We start from the raw sequence: 25,581 nt of genomic DNA on the forward strand, positions 1-25,581 counted from the left end.
TGGTTGACACTCCCACACTGTGAATTCACTGTGGACATTTGTACTATACTGTACTTCAAATATCTGTGGAACTTGAAATACAATGAAATACAACTCTGAATGTCCTGTAAGGAAGAAACTCAATAATGCATTTAAAGGCTTAGTAGAAGCCAGTAAGACTACTCAGCTACCACCGGTTACTTCCTGGTTGTGCACTTCCTTGTGGTGAAAATTGAGACCAGATATATCATGGCATAGTGTATTACATTGTACTTTATTATGACATTCAGGGTGCCCATGAAAAACAGCTTCAACTAATCTCACTGGGAAACCAGCCAGTCCAGCAAATGCAATATGCTACAGGTTAAAGAATGACACTACATAGATGCAACGTATAAAATATGCCTGAACTATTTATACTTTGTGTCAGAATGATAAATATTTGTGGACACTAGGGAGCAGAATAACTCAAAAAGAAATAGGCACACAGTTAGATTATCAAAATACGGAAGCCCTGAAGTACGGAAGCATTCATACATTCTATTTCCTCCGTTTTCCCGTGATAACGAGTTAATTTCATTTGTTTTCTCGAGATCTCGAGTTATCATCTCGGAATAACAACTGCCGTTTTCTCGAGATAACGGGATAATTTTCTCGAGATCTTGAGAAAAAAAAACGATAGCCTAGTATATTAAGTCATTGCAGGACATTGTAGCAATGTCAGAGGAGCAGGAGAATATCGATCACCACGTCAAATATTTTTTCAATCAAGGCCTGACACAGGCTGAAATAGCATTATGCCTTGCTATTACAGATAATATACACGTGTTATTAGTATGCATAATCTAAAAAGACAGTTAGCAAGGCCTCAGCTATATCGGCGGCGCAATCTAAGTGAGCCTGATGTCGTCATTGTCATAGTTAATGACGAGATCTCGAATTAATTATATCGTTACCTCGGGAAAACAAAGTTTCGTTATATAAAGATCTCGGGAAAACGGCAGTTGTTATTTCGAGATAATAATTCGAGTTCTGGAGAAAACAAATGAAATTAACTCGTTATAACTTATCACGGGAAAACGGAAGAAATAAAATGTATGAATGTATGGCCCTTTAGGGCTTCCGTATCAAAACACTCAGCTGCTGATTGAAGCATAATTAATTGACCAAAAAGCTAAGAGAAGATATTGACAATGTGACTGTCAGTGTGAACACAAGTTCTTCACCCTTGTTACTTTAAATTAGGTTCCACCAAGATCTGAACTGTTTTCTGATTTTGTCAGAATCTGGAATCACTGATCTGAGTTTATATTTTTTAAATGCTTTGAACCCCTCCTTAAGGTCTGATCCAAGAATCCCTCCTGTTTATTTAAGTTATGTAGCGTACTTCTTTTTTAAAAAAGGAAATCTGATCTTGGTGTTTCCCACTGTCCTTGGGTCTGTGAAGGCAGCATCGGAAGACAGATTGAGTGGTGAGCACGGCCGGTTCCATGGTGTAATGGTTAGCACTCTGGACTCTGAATCCAGCGATCCGAGTTCAAATCTCGGTGGGACCTGGTTTTGGTAGACTTCATGTGCAACATGACGACGTACTATCACCGCATGATTCCCTCCTTGATAGGCCAGTGTGGATATGTCTAATTTATTAAAACAGAAGGTGAATCTGTCCTGTTTGAGCGTAGCTTGGTCCGTGTGCAGACTTCAGTCAGGATGGCCGAGCGGTCTAAGGCGCTGCGTTCAGGTCGCAGTCTCCCCTGGAGGCGTGGGTTCGAATCCCACTTCTGACAGACACATTTTTCTCTGTAGAGGAATACGCTGAAAATCCACCAGAGGGCAGGAGAGACCAGTGTATGTACATGCAGAAGTCCTAATTCTGAGTGCTGTGTTATGTATCATATGTATGTTTAAATATACCTATATATCTCTATATTCCATGTTTCAACTTATTTTCTTCCTTCAGTGCAACTTTTATATAGTTTGTTCTATATTATCATTTAATCTCTAATTTTTTTAAATATTTGAATATCTGTTTATACATGTTCCTTTAGTGTGTAGCATGGAGGAGACTACAACTACATTGCATGGTGCAATCCCATTGTAGGATGGCAAATGAAAGCAAATTTAAATAACTTGAACATAAATGGTAGAAGAAACCCTTTATGAAGGGATTAAAAAATGACATCTCATAAATGGGCTTTGGAGGATGTGTAGTGACTGACTTGTTTCTCAGTGGCATATTAACTCCACTAGATGGAGCTCTTGAGACAAGCGTGTTTGACTCTTTGGGCTTTTCTCATTATTGTAAGAGAAAATTTGTTCTAACTGTGAAGTCCAAAAGTTTTAAAATGTACAAAGTTAGAAAACTTGTCGTATGTTAAATCCATTTAAAAACATATACTGTATTTCCGTTGAACACAATACAAAATTCTGTATGAGTAAAATACTTGTGTGATTATGCTTTTGACTTCCACTGTGCATCCGTTCAGTCAGTCTAACTTTAAATGTTTTTTAAATGAGTTGTGTCATCAAGTCTTTTTACTTGTGTAATATGCAGTAACTATGGAGATCCTGATGACTGGATTTATAACAAATACCCTGGTTGAAATACAAAGTAAGTAATAATTTTTTCTATAAGACCATCAATGCAAACACACACTGTTAGATGTCCTGTCAATCTATTTGTTTATTGTTTATAAGAGACATAAAGAAGTCAGTGTCTTTAATGGTCCTGCGGCAACAGATGATGGGGACGTCTGGGGACACTCGTCCTAACTGGAAATACAGCAGATGAAGACAGACAAGATGCAATAACAGTTAATGACATCATTAACCCAACAAATGGAGTATTGATAGATACATGAGTCCTGATAATATCAATAAATAAATGTGTACTTATCTTTGTAAATGAGAGGGTTCACAGTGCATACTGTGTCCTTGTCTCCACTTGTCTGGACTCCTCTTCTGTGAAGACCGAATGACAGATAAGGTGGAATAACAGTTAATAACTTCATCAACATGGTGTCAAAAGAACAACTACTTATCAGTATAAAAATTCTAAGAAATATAAAAATGTATTTAACTTTGTTGTGAAGAGGGTTCACAATGTATGCTTTGTCCTCTCTTGGCTGCTTTTCTCCTCTGGTCTTTGTCTTGTTTCCTCTTTATGTTGTTTAATTTTCTCTCTAAAAAACAAAAGACAGACGAGGAAAGTAATAATTAATAACTTCAGCAATTAAAGTAGTTAGTACAGACAGTCATGAAATGTATCTAAATGTTAATGGAGGAATAACTGTTTATAACTTATAGTGGTGTAAGAATGAATGCAAGTATACTTATCTTTTTTTATGAGAGGGTTCACAATGTATGCTGTCTCCTTTCCTAGTCTCATCTGTGGACCTTACAGGAGAAATCATCGGTCTCATCGGGACTCCTCTTCGTTTTTGAAAGACAAAATGCAGATAAGTGTATTTACTGATATAAAGGACTACTTACCAGTTTGTTCACCCTTGATCTCAGCATCCCGTCCTTCACGACCACCCAGGTGTCGTCCTCTCCGTGATGTGACGCAGTTTTTTTTCACCTGCTCTTTGTTTGTTCACCTTTGTGTCTGTGGCCTAGTTAGTTTTTAATTATTCTTAGATCTCGACTTTCTTGCTGTGTTGCAGGGTTGAAAATTATTTATGAACCAGATTTCTTTCAGTTTTGTGGCAAGAATTTTCACATTTGTTTTTTATGGGTTCTCATTTTCTCCGTTTACATACAGTACATATGCCTCTGTAAGGTGCAACAGATGTATTCAAGCCTTTCAGAACTTAATCTTCCTGTTCAGTAGTCAATAAAAGGGTCTATTTTATCCTATCTGGACTCATTTGACTCCAATTTAAGACTGACTGGTTCTGATTTACTTAAATTCTGTCCTTGAAAGTTTCACATACTAAAACCAAACCTCTCCAAAACTTTTAAACTGATCATCAAGCAAAACATAATTTTCTTGAAAAATCAATTTAATTATCGCAATTAAAATGATCCTATAAATGTAAAACCTTCAAGTCATCTGGCCTTATACTTCAATGAGGAACCCGACTCTCATTTGCTTTCATTAAAAACATTTATTTTGATTGATTGACAGAGATGTACAGTCATTCTACAATTCCTTGCAAAGTGATTCCTGACCTTCTGCTGGATGAAGCTGATGTGCTCACTTTGTCTGAGCCCACAAATTACAGCGCAAATATTTTAACACTGAAAAAGGTCTACTGGGTAGCTATTGACAGGTACAAGCAAAATCTTACACAGAAAGAGAACAAAATTGCATTTAGGGGCCCCAAAAATAATTTAGACTGGCATATAAAATACATATGAAATATTTACAGGGTACAGACAGGCGACTAACATGCGCTCTATATGTCCTCTTATAAAAGCTAGGTACTTATGAAGAATTGAAATTACTTATGTTACTTTCACTCAGTTGGAAAAACACATTCAGTCTCATATATTGGCTTTTAATTGTGCTCACAACCAAATGGGTAGAACTTTATTAGCTAATGTTGTAATTGTTCTTCAATAATACTGTTCCACCCAAAAAATACCATTCCTTGATATGTAGACTGGCTGTTTGTACAGGGTTGATGTCAATACCCCCATGTGGGGTGGATTTGGATGAGAAGATTGATACCATTCTCAAGTCTATACGGTAAATAGGAAGCTACAGCCTCGAGAAGGTTAGCTTAGCTTAGCATATAGACTGGAAACAGTGGGAAACAGCTAGTCTGGCTCCTCCTAATGGTCATAAAATCTGCAAAGTCTGAGACCTGGTTTTGTGACAAAAATTAAAAATAATTTTGTGTGTTAGTGCTCAACCTGATTTAAACAATATTGAGAGTGGTTGCAGGTACACTGTAAATTTTAAAAGTTAACTTTACTTTTAAAAAGTCATGAAATGATTACCAAGTAAAGTATATATTACATATTTATTTATTTATTTATTTATGATAAATATGATTAAATATGGAAGCCTATGCTGAATTATTATCTGAGGATTAATGGAGAGGGGGTTGGGTTAGATAAGTTCACACTTCTTCCCACTCCTTTTCAAACATGTAATTATAATTGCCTGATTTCTTATGTGCTATTCTTTTGTTGCTCTTAAAAAAAATGTACATGTTTGAAAGATTTCAATCAAAGTTGACTATTAAATTTAAGTTGTATGAGCTAAAATGTTTCAGTTACTTAAAATTATTAGTCTACTTGGTAATTTTGAGGTAAATGGTTTTACATGGGCATCAACATAAAGAAAAACAATCATAAATTGATTGTTGCAAGATATGTTTAGCCCAAAACTAAACACTGCAGGAAGCCCTCTTACACTCACTTAAGATTGCTTTCCTTGACAAAGGAGACAACAGAGTGAGCTTCACTCCAGTAACCCACAAGTGGAGAAATTGGTATCAAGGAAGAATAAAATTAACCAGAGGAATGACATTCATTCTGATAATGAAGTTGCAAAAAAGTTCCCCAGGTTTCACCTAACTGTGGTTCATCTCAGCAGTGAGCTTCTTTTGCCACAGACAGATGATCACCAACACTGAAAGACAAACACAGTTAATGATTCAAACAAATAGACAGACAATGGGATGCCTAGACTCTATTAAAAGCATTAGAAAACAAACATTTAACATAATCATACACAATGATATAGAATGTAAAAAGGAAATCATTCAGATTAATTTAACTTCTTGCATTGGTGCAATAGTACTGTTGCAATGAATTCAAACCTCTATCAGAGAGCGACTGGACCAAAATCCAGTCTACTTAGTGTACTTACCAAAAATAACACAGGGTATCAACAGGATACGCAGTGTCAGAAGGACCTGATGTACTAAAGATGGAGGCCCTAGCGTTACTGTCTTATCACCAAACGTTATCTGGAAAACAATAACAGTGCTGCTATTAAAAAAGGAGGGGCAAAATACATTTATGATAAGTGCTTCGAAGTAAACATCACAATTTGAAAGCCACTATGTAAAAACTAAATTAGTCCTGAGGACTTTGCTATTCACTGTAATTCCTACAATCACACTAAACTTCAGGTTGTAGTTCTCTACAGTATTTACCTCCTGAATTACTTTGTGGACATAAAAAAACGATGGATACGGAGGAAAAGAGGGTCAAGAGGAGGGATACGTAGTAGGCTGAGGAGGAGAGGGAGCCATCTACCTTTACCTGCAATAACGTTGTCAAACGTAAGATCATTGCGGAACAAGACGGAGGAGCTCTCCACGCTCATCAGGTTTGATCAGGACTATTGACAAACTAGTCTTTTATGTTTCACGGAGACATGGCTGTCGGAGGACATAGAGTTCTGTCTGGATGGTTTTAAAATCATTCGCTTTGACAGGGATGCAGCGAGAACACAGAAGTCGATTGGGGGCGGCCTCTGCATGGCTGTCAACAACAGATGGACAACAGACGTCACAGTGAGAGAGACTGTGTGTTGCAAACACTATGAACTGATGACTGTGTCCTTTAGACCGGAATACTTACCACGAGAATTCTCTCAGATCACTGTCATTTTAGCACATGTACCAGGCCCTGACTTTAACCTTGCTGCTGAACAGTTAGCTGACTACTACAACAAAGCAGTCAACCAAACTGGGGAACAGCCAGTATTTCTACTGGGGGGACTTCAACTGGTGCGATGTCACCACACATCTGCCAGATCTAGAACAGTATGTTACAACCCCCACCAGAAAACAGAATATACTGGATATGTGCTATGGCAACATCCCTGATGCATATACCTCAAAACCACGGCCCCCACTTGGCCGTTCTGACCATAATGTTATCTTATTGCTTCCCACATACAGATCAAAACTGAAAACAGGTGAATCCATCACAAAAACAATAAGGGTCTGGAACGATGAAGCAACTGAAGCACTGAAAGGCTGCTTTTGAGTTGACAGATTGGGACTTGTTTTTTGATACCTGTGGTTGTGATCTCAACATGCTGACTGATGTGCTGACCTCCTACATTTCATTCTGTGAGGACACGGTGAGGTGACACAGACCAAACAGATAACTATTCACCCAAATAATAAAAAATGGGTTACAAGGGACATGAAAATCTGCCTAGTCCAAAAGAAAGCAGCATTCCTGCAAGGGGACACACTCAGAGTGAGGGAGTTGGAGAAAGAGTTTAGAAGGATGGCCAGACTTTCAAAAATCAACTACAAGAACAAGGTGGAGCACAAATTAACATCTGGCAATGCACGGGAAGCGGGGCAGGGTCTTAATATCATGATGGACAGAGCCCCCAAACCCGTAGTGGTCAGCCGTCCGGACCCTGCCCCCTTTGCAGAACAACTCAACATCTTCTTCGCCTGGTTCCACAGAAATAGCACTCCATCCAACTTCGACTGCTCAACCTCCATCTCCTCCCACCCAGCCATTACCATCACTGAGCGGCAGGTAACTTCCATCCTTCACCGAGTCAAACCACATAAGGCCTCTGGCCCTGACAAGGTCAGAGGCAGGGTACTTAAAGGATAACTACCGTTTTTTACAACCTGGACCTTAATTCTAGCATAAAATACGATCATTTACTCACCCAGATAACTTTGGTGTCATTTGGCGTCGTTCGGACGAAATTAGATCCAGTGGAGCACCGCGTATATCCATATAATGCGAGTGATCAGGGCACCGAAGCGCAGCCTCTATGAGCATTATCTGCCACGAAACTAGTTCATTTCACCAATATTTTGTTACGATACGCTCATGCTATTCCCCTCTGAGTCCGGGCTTGTCTGTTGTCAACATCCGGGGTCTGTAGGTTGACCTACTACCTCTGACCTGGAAGATGTCATCTCTGAGCTGCGCACGTACCCGCGACAGCCGGCTTGTTTACCTGTAGCTGCAACTGCTAGTTTGATCCCGGATGTTGATAACAGACCAGCCCGGACTCAGAGGGGAATAGCACTAGCGTATCATGACAAAATATTGGTGAAATGAACTAGTTTCGTGGCAGATAATGCGTTATATAGAGGCTGTGTTTCAGTGCCCCGTCACTCGCATTATATGGATATAGCGGCGCTACACTGGATCTAATTTCGTCCGAACGACTTCAAATGACACCAAAGTTATCTGGGTGAGTAAATGATAATATTTTATGCTAGAAATAAGGTCCAGGTTGTTATCCTTTAAGGACTGCTCTGCTCAGCTAGGTGGAGTGCTCACTAGATTGTTTCAGTGCCTTTTGGACTCCACCATAATTCCCATACCCAAAAAGACACCAGCTAAGGAGCTGAAAGACTACAGACCAGTGGCCCTGACTTCCGTGCTGTGCAAATGCATGGAGAGAGTCCTGTGTGACTTCCTGGCCAAAATGCTGTCACACAAAATGGATCCTCTTCAGTTTGCCTACAGGGCAAAAAGGGGTGTAGAGGATGCAAGTCTCACACTGTTGAATTCCGTCACTAAACACCTGGACTCTCCACATCCTCACACCAGGATCTTATTTATGGACTTCTCCTCTGCTTTTAACACTGTGCACATAGACAACCTACTCTGTGCTCTTTTAGACCTCCAAGTTCATCCCACACTGGTTTTATGGATCAGGAATTTTTTAAATGGCAGGCCACAACAGGTGCTTTTTAATGGTTTTAAATCAAACAAGCTGATTTTAAACACAGGTGTACCCCAGGGTTGTGTTTTATCTCCCGTTCTCTTCTCTGTGTACACGAACAACACCACCTGTGACAGTGAGGGAATGAGCCTTTTTAAATATGCGGACGACATGGCCCTGGTGGCTCACCTGACTGACAAAACTGCTCTGGACCGGTATCAGCAGGCTGTTGAAAACCTGGCCCAGATTTTTAACCAGCTCTGTCTTGAGTTAAATATCCAAAAAACCAAAGAACTGTGTTGCGGGGGCAGAAGAGAGTCAGCAACTGCTCTTTTCAAATCACTCAGCATCCAGGGTCAGCTTGTGGAGCAGGTTCAGTCTTTTAAATACCTTGGAACTGACGTGGACAACTGCCTCTCCTTCTCTCAGCATGCTGACACCATTTTTAAAAAATCACAACAGCGCCTCTACCTGCTGAGGAAATGAAGGACTTTCGACGTCAGCACACATGTTTTAACTCTGGTTTACCAGTCTCTCATTGAATCCATACTCACCTTCAACATCTCTTCCTGGTACAGTTTCCTCTCATGTAAACACAAGGCCAAACTATCCCGCACAGTTAACCAGGCCAGCAAAATCATCGGAGCACCACAAACCCCTCTCTCGGAACTGCACAGCCAGTCTGTAATCAGGAAGGCCACCCTGATCACAGAAGACCTCTCTCACCCTCTCCACCACTGCTTCCAGCTGCTGCCATCAGGCAAACGTTATAAGGTTCCACTGGCCCATAAAAACCTCTATAAAAAATCCTTCATCCCCTCTGCAATAACCATCCTGAAAGATCAAAAATGAACACTTTGCTGCTGCTTTTAACAGCCCCCTCCTCCGTTTTTCTCACATGATTGCACTTAAATGTTGTGATTTATGTTTGATTTTAATGTTCTTTTATACGAGCCTGTCAAAGTAGAATTTCTGTCACTCATGATAGACAATAAAGTATATCTATCTATGTCTATCTATTTTAATTTAAATGAAGGATTTACCATTAAATGCTGAAACTGAGCATCGGGTGTCCTTTGAATTTCACAGATGAAGAAGTCAGTCTTGTTGCTGTTTTTTTTGGCTTCTATGATGCAGGGGTGTTGTTTTCCATCCTCAACCCCCCACACTGACAACTCAGCCACTGTCATGTCCAGTTTGTCTGCCTTTTTCTAAAATGACAACAGAGGCAAATAATGACGCTCATGAGCAGATGTCATATGTGTGCATGAATATGGGAAATACGTTGTACCTGTAGGGTGATGCGAACATCATCCCCTGTCCTTACAGCTGTAAAGCTAATGAACTCAGGGTCTGGATAGTAGGTTATTGTTGGGGAGCAGGCCAAAGTTTCATTGGCTACTTTCAATGAGATGCGGCTTAAAAAAATCCCATTAGTTGGAGCTGCAGGTGTGTCGTAGATTAGATTCTGAAGAGGAGTTTAGAAACATTCTGTGTTATATGCACAATATAATATCATCTGTGTATGGCATAGCATGATATAGTGATGATGGTGACATAGTAAACTTATGCATGTAAATTCACGTGATGATATACAGAATAATACAAGGAAACAAAGTGACAATGGCTGATGTAAAATAACAACATACGCTAATACAACATCAGACATAAATGTGATGTCAAAGAAGATAACAAGACACCGAATGATGTAATATGACAAACTACAACATGACAAACTGATCATCTCAGTATGACATGAAATGTAAGAGAACAAAGTGTGACTTAGTATATGACATGCTTCTCTCTGCATGTGTTTATGTACTTATTGTAATGATGTATGACATAATACTTGAAAATAACATGGTTTACATTATATATACACTATACACGTTATGATACAATGTGACGTACTGTTATGCAGCATGATATGATGTGACATGACATAATTAATGTAAGACAACAATACAGGGGGACATTGTACAAGTCTACAGACCCACCTGAGAGTTGCTGGATTTGGCAGGTCTGACCACCTGTGGGGTGTGGTCGTGTATGATCCCTTCTACAAAGTCCAGGTGGGATCCGGTGATTGTGATCTCCCTCTTTCCACTACAGGACACAGAGTAGCAGCCAATCAGTGAAGAGGAAATCAAATAAAGCTATGCAGGGTCATGGTGAAGTCTGAACAAGTGAGTATTGAGTCTTTTGCTAAAGATGGTGAGCGATTCTGCTGTCCTGACGTTGGTCGGAAGTTCATTCCACCACTGGGGTGCCAGAACAGAGAAGAGTTGGGATTTCGCTGTGCGGTCTTTGTTTGCTCTCAGCGATGGTGGTACCAGCCGAGCGGCCGATGTAGTAGAGCAAAGTGCTTGTGATGGGGCGTGTGGTCTGATCAGTGTTTGGAGGTAGACAGGTGCAGTTCGGTTGACGGCCTTGAAGGCCAGCACCAGGGTCTTGAATCTGATGCGGGCCGCTACCGGAAGCCAGTGGAGGTCACGGAGGAGGGGGGTCACATGGGAGAATTTGGGTAGATTGAAAACGAGGCGTGCTGCAGCGTTCTGGATACGTTGCAAAGGTTTAGTTGCAGAGGCTGGGAGTCCAGCCAATAGCGAGTTGCAGTAGTCGAGGCGGGAGATGACCAGCGATTGAACCAGGAGTTGCGTTGCTTCCTTTGTGAGGAAGGACCAGATCCTGCGGATGTTGTAGAGGGCAAATCTACAGGATCGGGCCACCGCCGTGATGTGAAGGCGATACTGTGACGTTCTCGACAGTGACTGACAGGTCCATGTGAGGGCAGTCTTTCCCCGGGATGAAGAGGAGTTCAGTTTTACTAAGGTTGAGCTTGAGATGATGGGCAGTTGTCCAAGCGGAGATGTCTGCCGAGTGGTCCGAGTACTGAGCCTTGAGGGACACCAGTTTCCAGGGAGCAGGGTTTGGACAAGGAGCCATTCCACATGACCTGGAAGCTGCGTTTTGTGAGGTATGATGTGAACCAGGTTAAAGCAGAGCCAGTAATACCAAGTTTGGCCAGAGTGGAGAGGAGTATTTGGTGGTTGACTGTGTCAAACGCAGAGGATAAGTAGAGGAGGATGAGGACTGAAGAGTGGGATGAGGCTCTGGCGGCCTGGAGCAACTCAGTCACTGTGAGGAGGGCCATCTCAGTGGAGTGAGCAGTCCTGAAGCCTGACTGATTAGGGTCAAGGAGGTCGTTTTGCAAAAGGTAAGCAGATAGTTGGTTGAAGACAGCATGTTCCAGGGTTTTAGAGAGGAATGAAAGAAGAGATACAGGTCTGTAGTTTTAAATGTCAGCTGAGTATAGAGTGGGTTTCTTTAGGAGTGGCTTTACTGTAGCTGTCTTGAAAGGAGCTGGAATACGGCCTGAAGTGAGGGAGGAGTTGATCACGGTGGTGAGGTAAGGCAAGATGTCAAGTGAGATGCTTTGGAGAAGAGAGGAGGGAATCGGGTCGAGGGAACAGGTGGTGGCACGGTTAGACGTCACTAGTGTGTGAACATCTTCAGAGGAGAGAGGGATGAGGCAGGTAAGGCTGTCATAGGTGAGGGTTGGGGGAGGTGCTTTCTGGTAGGGCATCGGAGTAAATCGGAGTGCTGATGTCTCTTACTTTCTTCGTAAAGTAAGTTGCAAAGTCATCAGCAGTGAGGGAGGATGGAGGGAGAGCGGTAGGAGGGGTTTTTGAACAAAACAAAAACAATACTGAAAATGTGGCTAGTCATTGCACATCAAAAAGACGTGTGTAGCTAACACAGAGGAAAGTTTGGAAAGTGCTCAACATTTTGTAGTCAAGTAGTTTAAAAATTTAAGTTGACATTTTAGCCTGGCCGAGAGGAAAGTCTGGGTAGCAAAGATGAAGGGGTAGGGTGGCCAGATGAGAATGGGTGAAATTCGGTACAGGGAGTTCTGGGTGGGCATGGTCACGTGGGTACGGTGACAATGAACAGTAAAACACATGAAAGTCAAAGCTCAAAATAAATGACTAATAAACTAAAATCATTTGTATTCAGAATTCAGCTGTTTGTAAAAAAATACTCAATAACTGTGTTGTATGTAGGTCAAACAGTGTGTAAATCATTATCCATAACACCCTTCATGTCAGTTACAGATGGTTTAATTTCCCTCCGTAATTCATTCAAGTTCAACAACGTCACAATGCCGCCCTCGCAGTAGTTATTAATTTATTCACAGTGCTACTGTACACAGCTAAAAAAACAACAGCCATGATTAATGTAGAACAGGGGTCACCAACCTTTATGAAACTGGGAGCTACTTCAAGGGTACGGAGTAATACGAAGGGCTACTTGTTGGATAAAAACTTCTGGAATAACATAAAGTTGCACGGTTCACCTTTAATGATAATATGATTATTATGATTATGATTATCATTATTAATAATAATAATAATAATAAAATTATTATTAATAATAATAATAATAACACATATTCATAAATGTGAAGAGACTGTCTGATCACACGTTAATGTTAATGATTCCTCACAATAATTAACAGTGATTTCCCATGGTAGGAAACACAGATATATTTAAACATACAACATTGTTTATTTCTGTTAATCTGTTTCAACATTTGAAAGTCAGAGTTATCACATCTCCGATATTTTTGTAAATATCTTTCTTGACTGTTTTGTATGAATGAGCGCATTTGTAGCATTTTATTCAAAAACACACCTACCTTATATTTTTGTACAGATTACCACTTCTGTAACATGTTTTAGGAAATCATTAACTGTCACATCTGGCATTGCATGCTGTTCACCAGTGTACTGTAATCTGGGGTACATATTGGCATCGCACCCCTGAGTGAGTCTTGTAGATGTGCATCAGTAAGGCGTGTTCTGTGTTTGTTCTTGGTGAAGTTCATGTCAGAAAAGGCTGATTCATGGAGACAGGTCGAACCAAAAAGGCAGGCAACTTTCATAGATGCTGTGCATACACCTTTGTACTTTTCTGTGTCCACCCTGATGGGCTTTGAGGTGGTCATTTTGCAACGTTAGGATTTCATTCTCCACCTGTCCAGCATCCAATGCATGTCATGTCCACTTGCATGAAAGGATTTGAAATGAATGACACACATGGCTCAAGTTGACCAAAGTCACACAACCTGTTCTCAAACTCTTGCCCAAGTCTGTTTATGACTTGAGAGTACTTTTCTGCAACTTTGTCAAAAGCCCCAGACGCACAAGCATTGTCATTCAGCTAAGTATTAAGCTAAGTCTGTATCACCTCTGCATAGCGCAATGAAGCCTGCATGTCGGCCCATCATGGCCGGAGCCCAGTCTGTAGTCGCCGACACCAGCTTTTCCAATGGTACCTTTTTCTCCACAAAGAACCTCTTCATGGCGTTGTAGATGTCAACTCCTCCGTTGTTGTCTTCAGGGGCAGTAGTGTCAGGAGTTCTTCTTTTGTGGAGAAATAATCAAACACAATTCAGATAAACATCATCAGCTGTGATGTACTGCTGCTGTCCAAGGACTCGTGGCACTGGATGCTAAACCACCTGCAGTCAACCAGATCCTGGTCCAGCTGCTCAGTCAAGTTCCCGGACATAGCCGACACTCTTCTAACCATCATACTTGCCCCCAGTTGGACATCGGAGAGAGTGGAGATGACATTGGGATCATTCTTCTCATCTTTGAACACTGTTTGCAATAATCATCATCGCTCCTTTTAAGACCTCCAAGCCTGAAAAGGCTTTCTTGTTCTTTATCATAACATTGCAGCTCTTAATGAAGCTTTAGTTGCTTTTTGTGAATTTTTCACTGGCCTTGTGAAAAAGACTGCTGGTTGCCCAACGCTGCTTTTAACTCACAGGCTTTTTCTGCCCGTAGTGTGCTGCTAGGTGGGTAGTTAGCTTGGAAGCTTTTATGACACGTACTGAAGTGTCTCTCCACATTGTGCCATCGCCACAGTCGCCCCGCAAATAAGACACACACACTTTCCTTTCATTGTCGTAAAAAAGAACTCTTCCTCCCAATCATTGTGAAAATGATACATTTTCTTTCGCTTTTCTACCATGTTTTTCTTTAGTTTTTGGGGGTAAAAACCGTGTCTAGCTCCCCATCGTAGCTGCAGCCACTTGCTTGTCTCAGCAAAGAGTAAGATGGAGGTTTGTTTTGGGCGTGAAATTGAACTTTGACCCCAGACAAGGTCAATATTCGAGTTCATATATACATAACATTTTTTATTCAATATTGTCATTTTCAAATCTACATCAGTGCAAGTATTATTGATTCAAAAATAATGCGAACACAATTAAATACAATTTTTAGACGGAGCTCCATGGTGACCAGTGATATTTTTAGAACATGATCTGTGGCGACTCACGTGGTCCCTGCGGGTTACCAGGTGCCCGCGGGCACCATGTTGGCTTCCTGAAATGTTATAGCATAGCATTATAGACTAGCACCCTAATTCATGGTAGAACTTGCATCACAGCTATGAGCAAAATGAAGGGAACCCGTAGAAAGCTGTGTATGCTTACTGGTGGATATGAGTGGCAAACCACTGTGCTGGAAACTCTAATATGTTATATCTAATATATAATATCTAATACTAATGCTATGAATTTGCTGAAGGGCTGAGAATCTTTGCGATGGCAAGGTGCTGCAGTGATAAAATAGAGGAACAAGCTGTTCTTCTTGCATTTTATTTTGGCTCCTTTAACATGGTGCAACCAGTGATAACCCCTCCCAAAATGTAGCGTGACAAGCCACAGTACATGTTAATGTTCAGCATAAAAACTGGCAATACTTAATCGCCTCTTTGTTATACATAATAGTGACAACTTAATGCCTGTGGCCTTGGGATTATTCATTTGTTATGTGTATGTTCTGGCTATATAGACATAAATTGTTATATAAGTATCTTGACTATGATTTCTTTTCAAGGAGCAAAAACAAAGGCAGAAGTAGCGCTTTCAGTTGCAACTCAAACGGGAAGTGATCGACCAGTAAAAGACATTGCTTTTGGGAAGTGGCCATCAAGATGACCCATGAGATAATCTTCAACCTGTAAATGTTTCTCAGTTACTAACATTGTTTCCTAGAATAAATTCTAACTTGAGAACTAAGTTCTCACTAAGTTCTCACTACCCTTTAGATAGCGTTTAGTGGCGCCAGTGCTGTCTTGACCATTTGTTCAAAGTTTGCAAAGTATCAATTAATCAGTTATAATAAAAGAATTATAAATATAATCAGTATAATCAGTTATACTAACTTATGACATCCATGATGTAGACTATTATGTTATAATTTTTATTATCTTTATTCAGCTCCTCCATTTGACACTTGACTGCTTGAGCACTAAAGCTGCTAACCTTTTTACATTTAAAAGAATGTGAGAAGTCACAGTGATAAACAGAAGTTTGTATTACACCCATTGCAAAAATGCTAAATTCATAGAAAAGTCTCTTCCTCATTTCTTCTATCACTGATATAAACTATAGATCAGCAGTGTGTGATGTTCAGAAAATGAAGCCCTTTAACTTTGTTTTTTTTTGTTAACCAAAACATTATCTGCTGCCAGAAATGCGTAATGAGATCTTGAGAAACCATAATCCATTCAAATATTCTCGGAAAGAAGTTGATCCAGTTATGTCTTGTCCTCAGAAACCCTTTATCCATGAAGGTCTGTATATTTGTGTTGGGAATATAAAAATGCCTATAAATGGTCATACCTGATCCATGAGGTGTTTGGTACAAAGTCAGTGCAGGATGGTGATGACCGGTAGGTGACTATAGCATTGCCATGGCAACTACCATCTGGGAGGACAACACACACTTTGACCACGCCTTTATTATCGGCTCTGGGAATATGGAACGTCAGCCTCTGACCAGTGTTGCTCCACACAGGAGATCTGACCAGAGCACATCGGATGACAGCAAGAGAGAAAACCAGTCTCATCAGTCTCCAGTTATAAAGACTTTTTTACGTTGATAACTTGTCAAGAACATCATTATACAACCAATATAATCAACAATAATATGTAGAAAACCTGAAAGCTGCCCGAAGCAAAGGAGCAAAATATGCCTCAACATAAACATCAGTTTCACCATCTAACCAAATTGGTGTTTCATAAGCTTAACACATCTTAACACTATAGAAAGACATGGAAATGTCGAAGGCCTTTAAGATGTCAAACATCAAAACATTTGTGCAAAAAACTCTGCAAAATTCTTAATGACTCTAAAGCAAGTCTAGGAGGTTGAATCATTCAAACATTACTGAGAAGATCATGAATTAGCTTAAATTGCTTAATCGCTAAAGCAGAAGAACACTCAACTTTAGTTTCATGTTGCAGACGAGCAATAAGTGTTTTCCAAAGCTAATTCTTGTGATACCAGTGAAGCGAAGGTGTGTGCACAGAGCCCAGAGGACAACAGCCACCCCAGCCACTGTTTGTTCACCTGGCTGCCATCTGGCAAAAGATACAGAAGTATACCACCAGACTACAGAGGAGCTTCTTTCCTCAGGCTGTGAGACTCCTCAGTTCATCTCCCTCACTCTGCTCTTATCAAATAGTTTAATCTTTTGTTTTTCTTTCACTTATGTAGCCCAGAGGAGTCTTAAACTCAGCTTTGTTTTACAACCCTGGAGTCTTAAAATTACATTTAAATGAACCTTAACTTTACTAAAACTGGGCATCTGACAAATCAGCTGCTGCCCCATTGACAATGAATCTGTGTCTCTGATTTGCTATAAAACCAAACTGATGTTTACAATCTCAATTTGCAAGCTTGTGTTTACCACATTCCAGTGGAAAGTAATTCTAAAAAAAATCTTCCTGGTGAACTGAGTGAACTGAATTACAGAATATGTCAATTTGTAATATGGGTGGCGTTTCCCTACAATAATCGCCATCCTTGAAATGTTATTTATAGTGTTAGCATAATCTTAGATATCCATAAAAGTGACTCACTCTTGTGGAGTGCAGTGCATGTCTGCCTGGATCCTCACTCTGGTCACATCATGAAGGTTAAGACCGGACAACACTGCATGGTTTTTGCCGTAGAAAGATATAACACTGGGAGTGATGGAGGAAATCTCTGGCCTCTGACAGTAAAACACACAGAGAGATGATCATTTTCAATATATTATCTTTAACTGATGATTTAATCTCTAATGAATGGGAATGAGGTGAGCATCAGAGGAAGAATGTGTGAGAATTGAAGTTCAGACTCACAGAGATGTTCATTCCTAAATCCATCTTTTGGCAAAGACTGTCCTGCAAGCAGAGATGAAGGGAAGAAATGTATCAGGTTTACATGCCAGTCACTATAAAGGCACCACATAATGGCTGTAACTTGTGTTTTTTCCACTGTGCTGCAGGAAGTGAGGGAAAGACGTGTCATGTTTATGTCACATTCAGTGTCACAGATTTGATTCAGGAGCTGTTTCAGCTAATGTTAGCTTAGCTAAAAAACTGGAAACAATTAAAAAACGACGAGTCTGAGGTATATTCCAACAACTACAATGCCGTCTTAATAACATGTTGTATGTGTTTGATTAACACGTGCAGTTTACAAAGTGAGACATTTTGTTTTAACAAGCAGCTAAATTTAGGCCTGTTGAGGGTTAGGGTTAGGGTTGAGCTTGCTATCATTAGACAAAACAAAACATGTTAAGAGACTGTTGTGGTGTTGCTGGAGGCCATTTCTTTTTGTAACTTTTGATGGGAACTAGCTGTTTCATCTTGTTTTGCCTGTATTCTAAGCTAGGCTAAATCCAGGCTGGGTTAGGCTAGCCTGAGTAATAAGTGGATTTCCCAAAATGTATGACTATTTCTTTAACAAATAGATTAAAACATTTTAATTTAATTATATAAAGAGCTAGGTATAATAAATGTATTTATAATGAAAATTAACAGATAAAGTAAATCCTTGATTGGTATTCTTGAGAAGGTCATAAATTCTACAATGAAAACTGTAGAAGCAGAATCAAAGTAGGCTTCACTGTATTTGCTAGTTGTTTCCAGTTGCTAATGCGGTACACCTCAAAAATATAGGGACCATTTTTGGTGTTTATTAAATTTAACAAGCTGAAAAGTAATTTCCTTTAATTTCTTGGGTCTAATATTTTGCCTAATAATATGGGGAACCATCTAATTATTTTATTTTTCATGTGTGGAAAATGCCAGCAGCATATAGGTGGAACATGGGACACAGGAACTATGGTGCCCCAGGTTGTTTCGGGGGGAAACTCTTGCCCGAACCCCAGATGCAATCTGGATGCAAACGAATAACGTGTGTCTTCATTGCTGCTGGTCTTTATCTGTATTTTACAGGTTAGTAATTGATAAAATGATACAAATGTCAACTTCTATAAGCTTACCTTTATGTTAGCAAGTGTCGCGAAGAGATTTTGAGATAGTTTCGGATACTTTATAAACCGAAGTATCTGCCTTTGTCTCACGGCAGGTAGACGCTGCTGCTGCACACGGTTCATGGGTTTTTATCACCTGTGCAAGGTCTCGCAGGCAGGTCGTTAGGGGTTATGTTTACAATGTAAGGACTTTATTTGGGCTCCTACACATGTAATAAATTCAATGAACAGTAACAGTAAGAGTAACAGAAATGTATTCATTTGTGGAAAAGGTTAAAATGATAATTTACAGTATGCAGTTATATAAATTTGAAACCTTGTTATGGTTGTTATGTTTAGTTGATTTTGCACTTGAAAGGATTTTCTCATGAGTGATAGTAATGGATGAAGTCAGTGCCTGGGTCCAGAGTCACTTTAGAATAAGTGTTTGTTTGCTTTAAAGACAGTTAAGGATTACTGTAACTTGCACTATATTGCTATAGTAGCCTTGATTCACATCAAATGTGTGAGACTATATTTGCATGCCACCTGACGCTTGAAACTGTGAAATGCTCACTAGAAATGTGGGAAAGGTTTACATATTGTGAAGTAATTTTGATTTGACTTGAATAATATTGTTTTATGGACTTCATATGCACTTGAGATAAACATGGACTGAAGCAGAAGCTAGCACTCAGGAAAATATGTTTTGAGTATGTTATTGAGGAATAAAGCGAGATGCAATCTGGATGCAAACGAATAACGTGTGTCTTCATTGCTGCTGGTCTTTATCTGTATTTTACAGAAATCTCTTTTGTTACTTCGGTACCAATCCTGGGACCCGTAACACTAACATAAATTACACATGTCCTGGTAAAATAACTTTTTGATTAGTCTTCAGTTTCATGAATATCTCAAAACATTACTGATGCAATGTTGTTCAAATGTAGCACTTGCAAAAACTAGTGTGCTAGTACAACATGTATGAAGTCTGGGAAAAACTTAAATAAAATATTTATGATAAATACATAAAAGCATGCATAATTACATTCCTCTCTCCTTGATTTGCCCAAGAACAGTGGTTTACGCTCCAGCCACATCCAGCCTCAATACACTGTCGACACCTGATGGGAAAACAAATGTTATCACCTACTGGATTGCTAGTAGTGATAGTGTATGTACATTTAGATGATAAAACACGACCACCCCCAACTGTTTCAAATGTATGAGGCTAAGTGGTGCGATAAGGGAGGCGGGGTAAACTGACCTGAGGTTCTGTTATAGTGTTTTCTCTCTCTTTCTTAGCTATAATTTACCCTGAAGTGGTTTCTTTCTGTTACCTGATAATGTTGTAAGTGATACATTTGACTGATGATGTATTTTAGCATTTTTCAACTCTTTCACCTCTATCTTCTATAATTTATGTTAGGAATTATCTGTCTACTTAGGTATGGACTTACAGGACAGAGGTTGACGGTCCAATGATGTCAGCACAGTTGGAGATCTTCAGTTGTTCAGTCAAATGTGTCTTTCCAAGTCTAATCCTAACTATGACATGCATACCTGTTAAGGGGAAATAATACATTGAATGTTGGAGTCTTGGTCATAATTTTCAGCAATACACATAATTTTATGCAATGTAACAATATAAAACATGAGACAACACCGATCTCTCAACTGGTAGAGATTTGTGTGACAGTCTGAGGGTCCATGATTGTCAGTTATTTAATTCACTGTATACCAAAAGTCACTGACCTTCAGCAGGAAGTGTGCTGTTTGTAAGGATGCAGTTGCATTGTGGGAACTGTGGAGCAGGGCTCTGCCTGCTACAAAGCTCACTGGAACTCACAGAGAACTGACAAGCGAAGTTATCCAGCGCCTCAGAGCCCACGGTCACGTGTGTCTGGATGTTAAGTGTGATCTGAGAAAGAAGGGATGTGAGTGTTTAAAGGAGAAATAGGTGACAGTCACAACTGAGTGAAGTGTAAAGCTTGGACATGCTCTACTGGTTACCTGTCCAGTGTTGTCCTTTACAACTTTGTGGGAAACCATTTTCTGTTGAGAGTCATCAGGAATGGACAACCAGTCTGAGCCTTGGCAGTCATCTTCAAATGTGCAACTAGGAAGAGAAAATGATGTTGTAAGTTTAGGTTTGTACTTGTTGTTTATACTTGCTGGATGGTGTCACCTGCACATGTTGTTTCCCTGACCTGCTTTTAGAGCCGCACCAGACACAGTATGGATCCTGTGCAGACCAACAGTCCTGCACATTTGTGTATGTGTTGCAGTTTGACACAGCTACACGCTTAATCTGAAACAAAACACAAACAATCAACAACTCTTTAAAATATGGCTTACATAAAACATTGTAAATCCTCATGTGTGTTTATACAGGTGTAATGCACCTACCTGGTTTTGAAATGGCATGTACACATGTTTAAGATCCACTGGATCCAGATGCATTTTGGGAAGCACTTTGCGGTCATCATTGGCCCTGTAGAGCACCCTGGGACAGGTGGTGTGATAGTTCTTGTCCACAGCAAGCTGACAACAAAAATGCAGCTTTGTTATGATTCTGAGAGTCTGAGCTTCTCTGTTGTGCTTTTAGATGCAAGGCAAAGCTGAACTGGGAAGAATGGACTATCCGAATATGAGCACAAATGCCCCACTGAGGGTATTCTGGAAGGTCACCAGCGTACTTAAAAACAATGAGCTTCAGCCTCTTCATTGAAGCCATAGAAACACTCCTGAAATGGTTTCTGTCTAAGAGTGCATAATACTGCTAATGAAAAGTCAAAGCAACACCTCAATCTACCACAACCACCTGCAGTGGAAACTTTTACAAACAGGATGTAAACTTTACAACACCAGTTCTGGGAAATAGCTATATTTTCTGCCTCAGGTCGAATGGCTCTGTAAGACTGTGTGTGTCTGTGGTTTCCCTCTTTTAAACCACCAACTAGCCTCAACCAGCGTTTAAGTCATGTGAAAAGCACTGCTAAAATCTTTTGACTATGTGTGTATGTAGGTATATATATATATATATTAGACATTAATAAAATCATTTATTCAGATGTAAAAGTTGAAATTTTAATCTAAGTGATGGAAGTAGGAATAGTGATGATGTGATGGAGGGTAGTAAATTAGGAAATAAATAGTTGAAGTCAGTCAACTTTTGATGTTGGACATTTTTCTACAGACTCTAAGGAGCTTTAATGAGTTTCAGACTGAAATAATCAGCTCTTACAAATGAGTTTATTTCAGCAGCATTTTCTCCAGGAATAGATATTTTGCATATCACTTTCTACACACACCTTTATGAGCTGCCCATCTCCCGTCCCAATGAAGAAAATCATCCAGGCCTTCTGTCTCACTGCCAGCACAGAGGTCATGTAGTTCTGCCTGAAGAGCACCTTCTTCAGCTTCAATGTCTTCGGCTGAGGAACACAAACACAGTAATCATCACAGTTTGATCCAAAAATAAAATCTATGGAAATTCTGCAGAACTTTCAGGTTGGAAACAAGCAGCGTTGAAACCATTTTTGACAGCTCTTCATATTAAAGGTCACGTATCTGGTATTCCAAAAGCTTAAGTGGATGTGTGTTACTGTATTATGTTATTAAGTACACACCTAGTCATGCCTAATTATAATGAATATCTTGTGATATTGTATAAAATGAGGGAATGTACGCCAAAAAAATAATAATTCTGAGTTAGGCTACAAAACCTGGCGTGCGTCTGTTAAAGGGTGGAGGACATGAATGGACTTTTCTGAATCCCAAATCAACTTGGAAATGTGCGCACTTGGATCAGCCTCCTCTCCACAGCCACAGTCATAAATGGTCAATGCAAAGCGCCTTATGTATGTTAATGCCTGTGAGGAGGAAAGAATCAGTCCCCCTCCCTCTGGAGGTAGCGTCATTTCTCATTGTTCAGCCCAGCGCTGCTATTGACAGGCTTTCTTTCTACATGGAGTTTGCCTTTAATAGAGATCAGTAATCAATAAAAATGATGGCAACAACTCTGTTTGACTGCACATGAGCTAAATGCTCTCTGTGTGCGTCATGTGATGCGAGGAACTCAGTCCGCTGATCGGGCAGGACAGGTCATAAAACTGTCATTCTGATTAATGGTAATAATTCCACCTCTCACTTTAGTGATTTGCTTTTTATTTTGTAAAGAAACAACAAAATGAAGTTTCTTAGTTACTTTCTAAATGTTTTGAATAAACCTTTGTTAACAAATGTCACTTAATCTAATAGTACTATAATACATACACTTTTCTTTACCATAAATACGTTAGACAAGCTTCCTCTATTTTTTATTGTTCTATGCCTATTAGGGATTTAACAGTCCGTTTACATCCTTGATCACTTGCTAGAACTTCGAGATTAAAACTACATCAGGACCCACCTGTGTACACTCTTGGCTGGTGCAGAACGGATCTTTATCTGGGTCTCCGGTGAGATCAGGACTGATGTCAAACAGCACCAGCTCTGTGTTGGTTCGTCCTCCGTCCACACTGAACACGCCGCTCCAGAGAACCGGCGGACCACCCGGGATCACCGAGGAGGCCTCGAGTCTGCTGCCTTCACCGCCCTCAGAGATGCTGAGAGTCGCGCCCCGCAGTGACTTGACAGTCTGCCCTTTGCTGATTTTTCCCTCGAGCCAAATGAGACGGACTATGTTGCTTTTGTCGCTTGAGGGCAGGTTGGAGAAAAGATAAATGATAAAACCAAGCTGAAATCCATCCACAAACTCCACATCATCTTTAACATCGATCGAGCCCTGTCCATCACCAGAAAGGGAAAATATTTCTCCCTTCTGATTGTTATTCGTATTATGAAGGCTCACAGTTTCTGAAGAAGGACAGTTGACCTTATCGGGTTTGTCTTTGTCTGTCTGTATGGCAGTCAGGATGTAAGTCTGGGTCTCGGTCCTTGTCTTTTCCACATTCACCAGGAAGCTGACGGATGCGCTGTTGTTGCGCCTTTGGGGCCCCACCGGGAAGGGCTCCCTGTACAACACCTTGGAGATGTCCTCCAGGTCCAGCAGCTCGCAGAAACCGCACCCTCTGTCGAGCACACCACAGCTGATCAGAGTGTCATTTTTAACAAACGGTAATAACACACTGACTCTGAAAGTTGTGTTCCACTTATCCGTCTCAGAAACCCGCTGAAACTGCGCTTCGTTCAACCGTTCCCCAATCTTTATGGTTCCTCTCTGGGTCACACTGCGGACCAGAGTCAGGTCGTGGTTCAGCTGGTACAGCGTATCCTCTGTAGCGATGTAAACCGTGTTGGTGGCCACGGCGTATTGACGGATGTCTCCGTTAAAGTCAAAGCCTCCACCCTCCGCCAGGCACCGAGCCGGTTCTCCCCAGAGGATGAGCAGCAGACCAGGCAGCAGGATCATCTTCTTGCAGCGGCGGCAGTAACACGCTCACACATTGACGGTGTTGTGGCTCTGCATGGCTTTGTGCTCTCCTCCACAGTGTCACTGGAGTCGTGCGTAAAAGCGCAGTGCGCCTCTGTTGAAAAGAGAAGTGCTGATGGTGGGAGGGGGCGCGCTCAGCGAAACTGAAATCCAGAAGACGTTTTGATTACTTCTGAGATAAATGTGTTTTGCGCTTTCAACTTGTTTTCAATCAAAGCTGGCACGTAAGTATTTGTCGTTAACTCTTGGTATTTGTTTCCCGTTGAGCATCAGGGGTCCATTAGCTGCTCTTGCAACACGGACGTTTTCACGTGTGCGTTTTGTTTCATTGGGTTCTTTTTCTATGCCTAGTCCGCCCAGGCAAGTGTGCTGGTAGCAGGCAAATAGTTCCGGGTATTGCCCTTGGTGCTGACTAATTTTCTTTTCCTACTTGTTGATTGTTCAGGATGACTTGTAATCATTTTGGTCCCCTGACTTTTCACTTCACACAAAGCTGTTTGTTATGCAGCTTGATGGGACTGTGTGTCTCCACGCGCCGTGATATGCAGCTCTTAAACTGAGGCAATAATGAGTTATAAACTACTAATTTGGTGTGGACAGAGGTAAGTGTGCTTATTTAGGAGAGGCCCTGTTGTGAGTTGTGCATGATTTAATCAGTGCAGCCATGGGTCACTGTGCGAAATGACGCATGTAGTGCAATGCGTGTCTAGTCTGGAAGTTTTATGATGTTAACCTAGTTCGTGCTGCGTTGTCTTATTTCCCCTGTTGTCCAGTTTTTTATTTGCCCGAATTTTCGTCCAAAGAAAAGTGGACAGATCCGTCCGTAAAAAAGCGCAAGTCTTTCTCTCCTCATTGTTTGGGTATTATATTTCATAGGTACCTTGTTGAATATTATTCCATTTTACAAATTCATCAATAAAACTGTCAATAATGTAGAGGTTGTATATTTGTGTCCAAATTGATTCATGAACTGTGTTTCTGTTTCAGGGCAGGACCACTCTGTGTTTTTGGTGTTCCTGGAGCAGCGGAAAGTGGACGTTTACCATCCAGTTGTAGCAGGAAGATCCAGCAGACCACGGAGCCATCTCAGCCCCCTACGCACTTCCAGGCACCAGAGCACTGTCTGAAGACCCAGTGAGTGCATCACCACCCCTGGTGACTCTCACTTTTTCTTTTTTCATAAACGTTCTGTTTTAAGAGGACTCTCATAAACATTCAT

The 25,581-nt window shown here is 40.6% G+C and overlaps 1 protein-coding gene across 1 annotated transcript; it reads right to left on the reverse strand.

Moving 5' to 3' along the window:
- Nucleotides 1-5,038: 5,038 nt before the first annotated feature.
- LOC311252442 (plexin-C1-like) lies at nt 5,039-24,499 on the reverse strand. The gene is made up of 16 exons (XM_084345593.1): nt 23,340-24,499; nt 22,240-22,362; nt 21,335-21,469; nt 21,136-21,236; nt 20,939-21,044; nt 20,681-20,846; nt 20,386-20,488; nt 19,974-20,049; nt 17,808-17,849; nt 17,544-17,677; nt 16,302-16,481; nt 10,597-10,705; nt 9,891-10,067; nt 9,643-9,810; nt 5,804-5,903; nt 5,039-5,563 (listed from the first exon to the last, which is right to left on the reverse strand). The coding sequence occupies exons 1-16, from the start codon at nt 24,339-24,341 to the stop codon at nt 5,505-5,507; spliced, it is 2,781 nt and encodes a 926-aa protein (XP_084201719.1). The 5' UTR covers nt 24,342-24,499; the 3' UTR covers nt 5,039-5,504.
- Nucleotides 24,500-25,581: the final 1,082 nt, after the last annotated feature.

The sequence above is a fragment of the Pagrus pagrus genome, assembly GCF_965226575.1.
Source record: "Pagrus pagrus genome assembly, chromosome: 23".
Lineage (NCBI taxonomy): Eukaryota > Metazoa > Chordata > Actinopteri > Spariformes > Sparidae > Pagrus > Pagrus pagrus.

Excerpts from the sequence above, each read along its gene's own strand:
- LOC311252442 (XM_084345593.1), bottom strand. The coding sequence starts at position 24,341 with ATGATCCTGCTGCCTGGTCTGCTGCTCATCCTCTGGGGAGAACCGGCT. Across the intron at positions 16,482-17,543 it reads ATGCACTGCACTCCACAAGA|ATCTCCTGTGTGGAGCAACA; the intron begins GTGAGTCACTTT and ends TGCTCTGGTCAG. Across the intron at positions 10,068-10,596 it reads CCAAATCCAGCAACTCTCAG|AATCTAATCTACGACACACC; the intron begins GTGGGTCTGTAG and ends ACTCCTCTTCAG.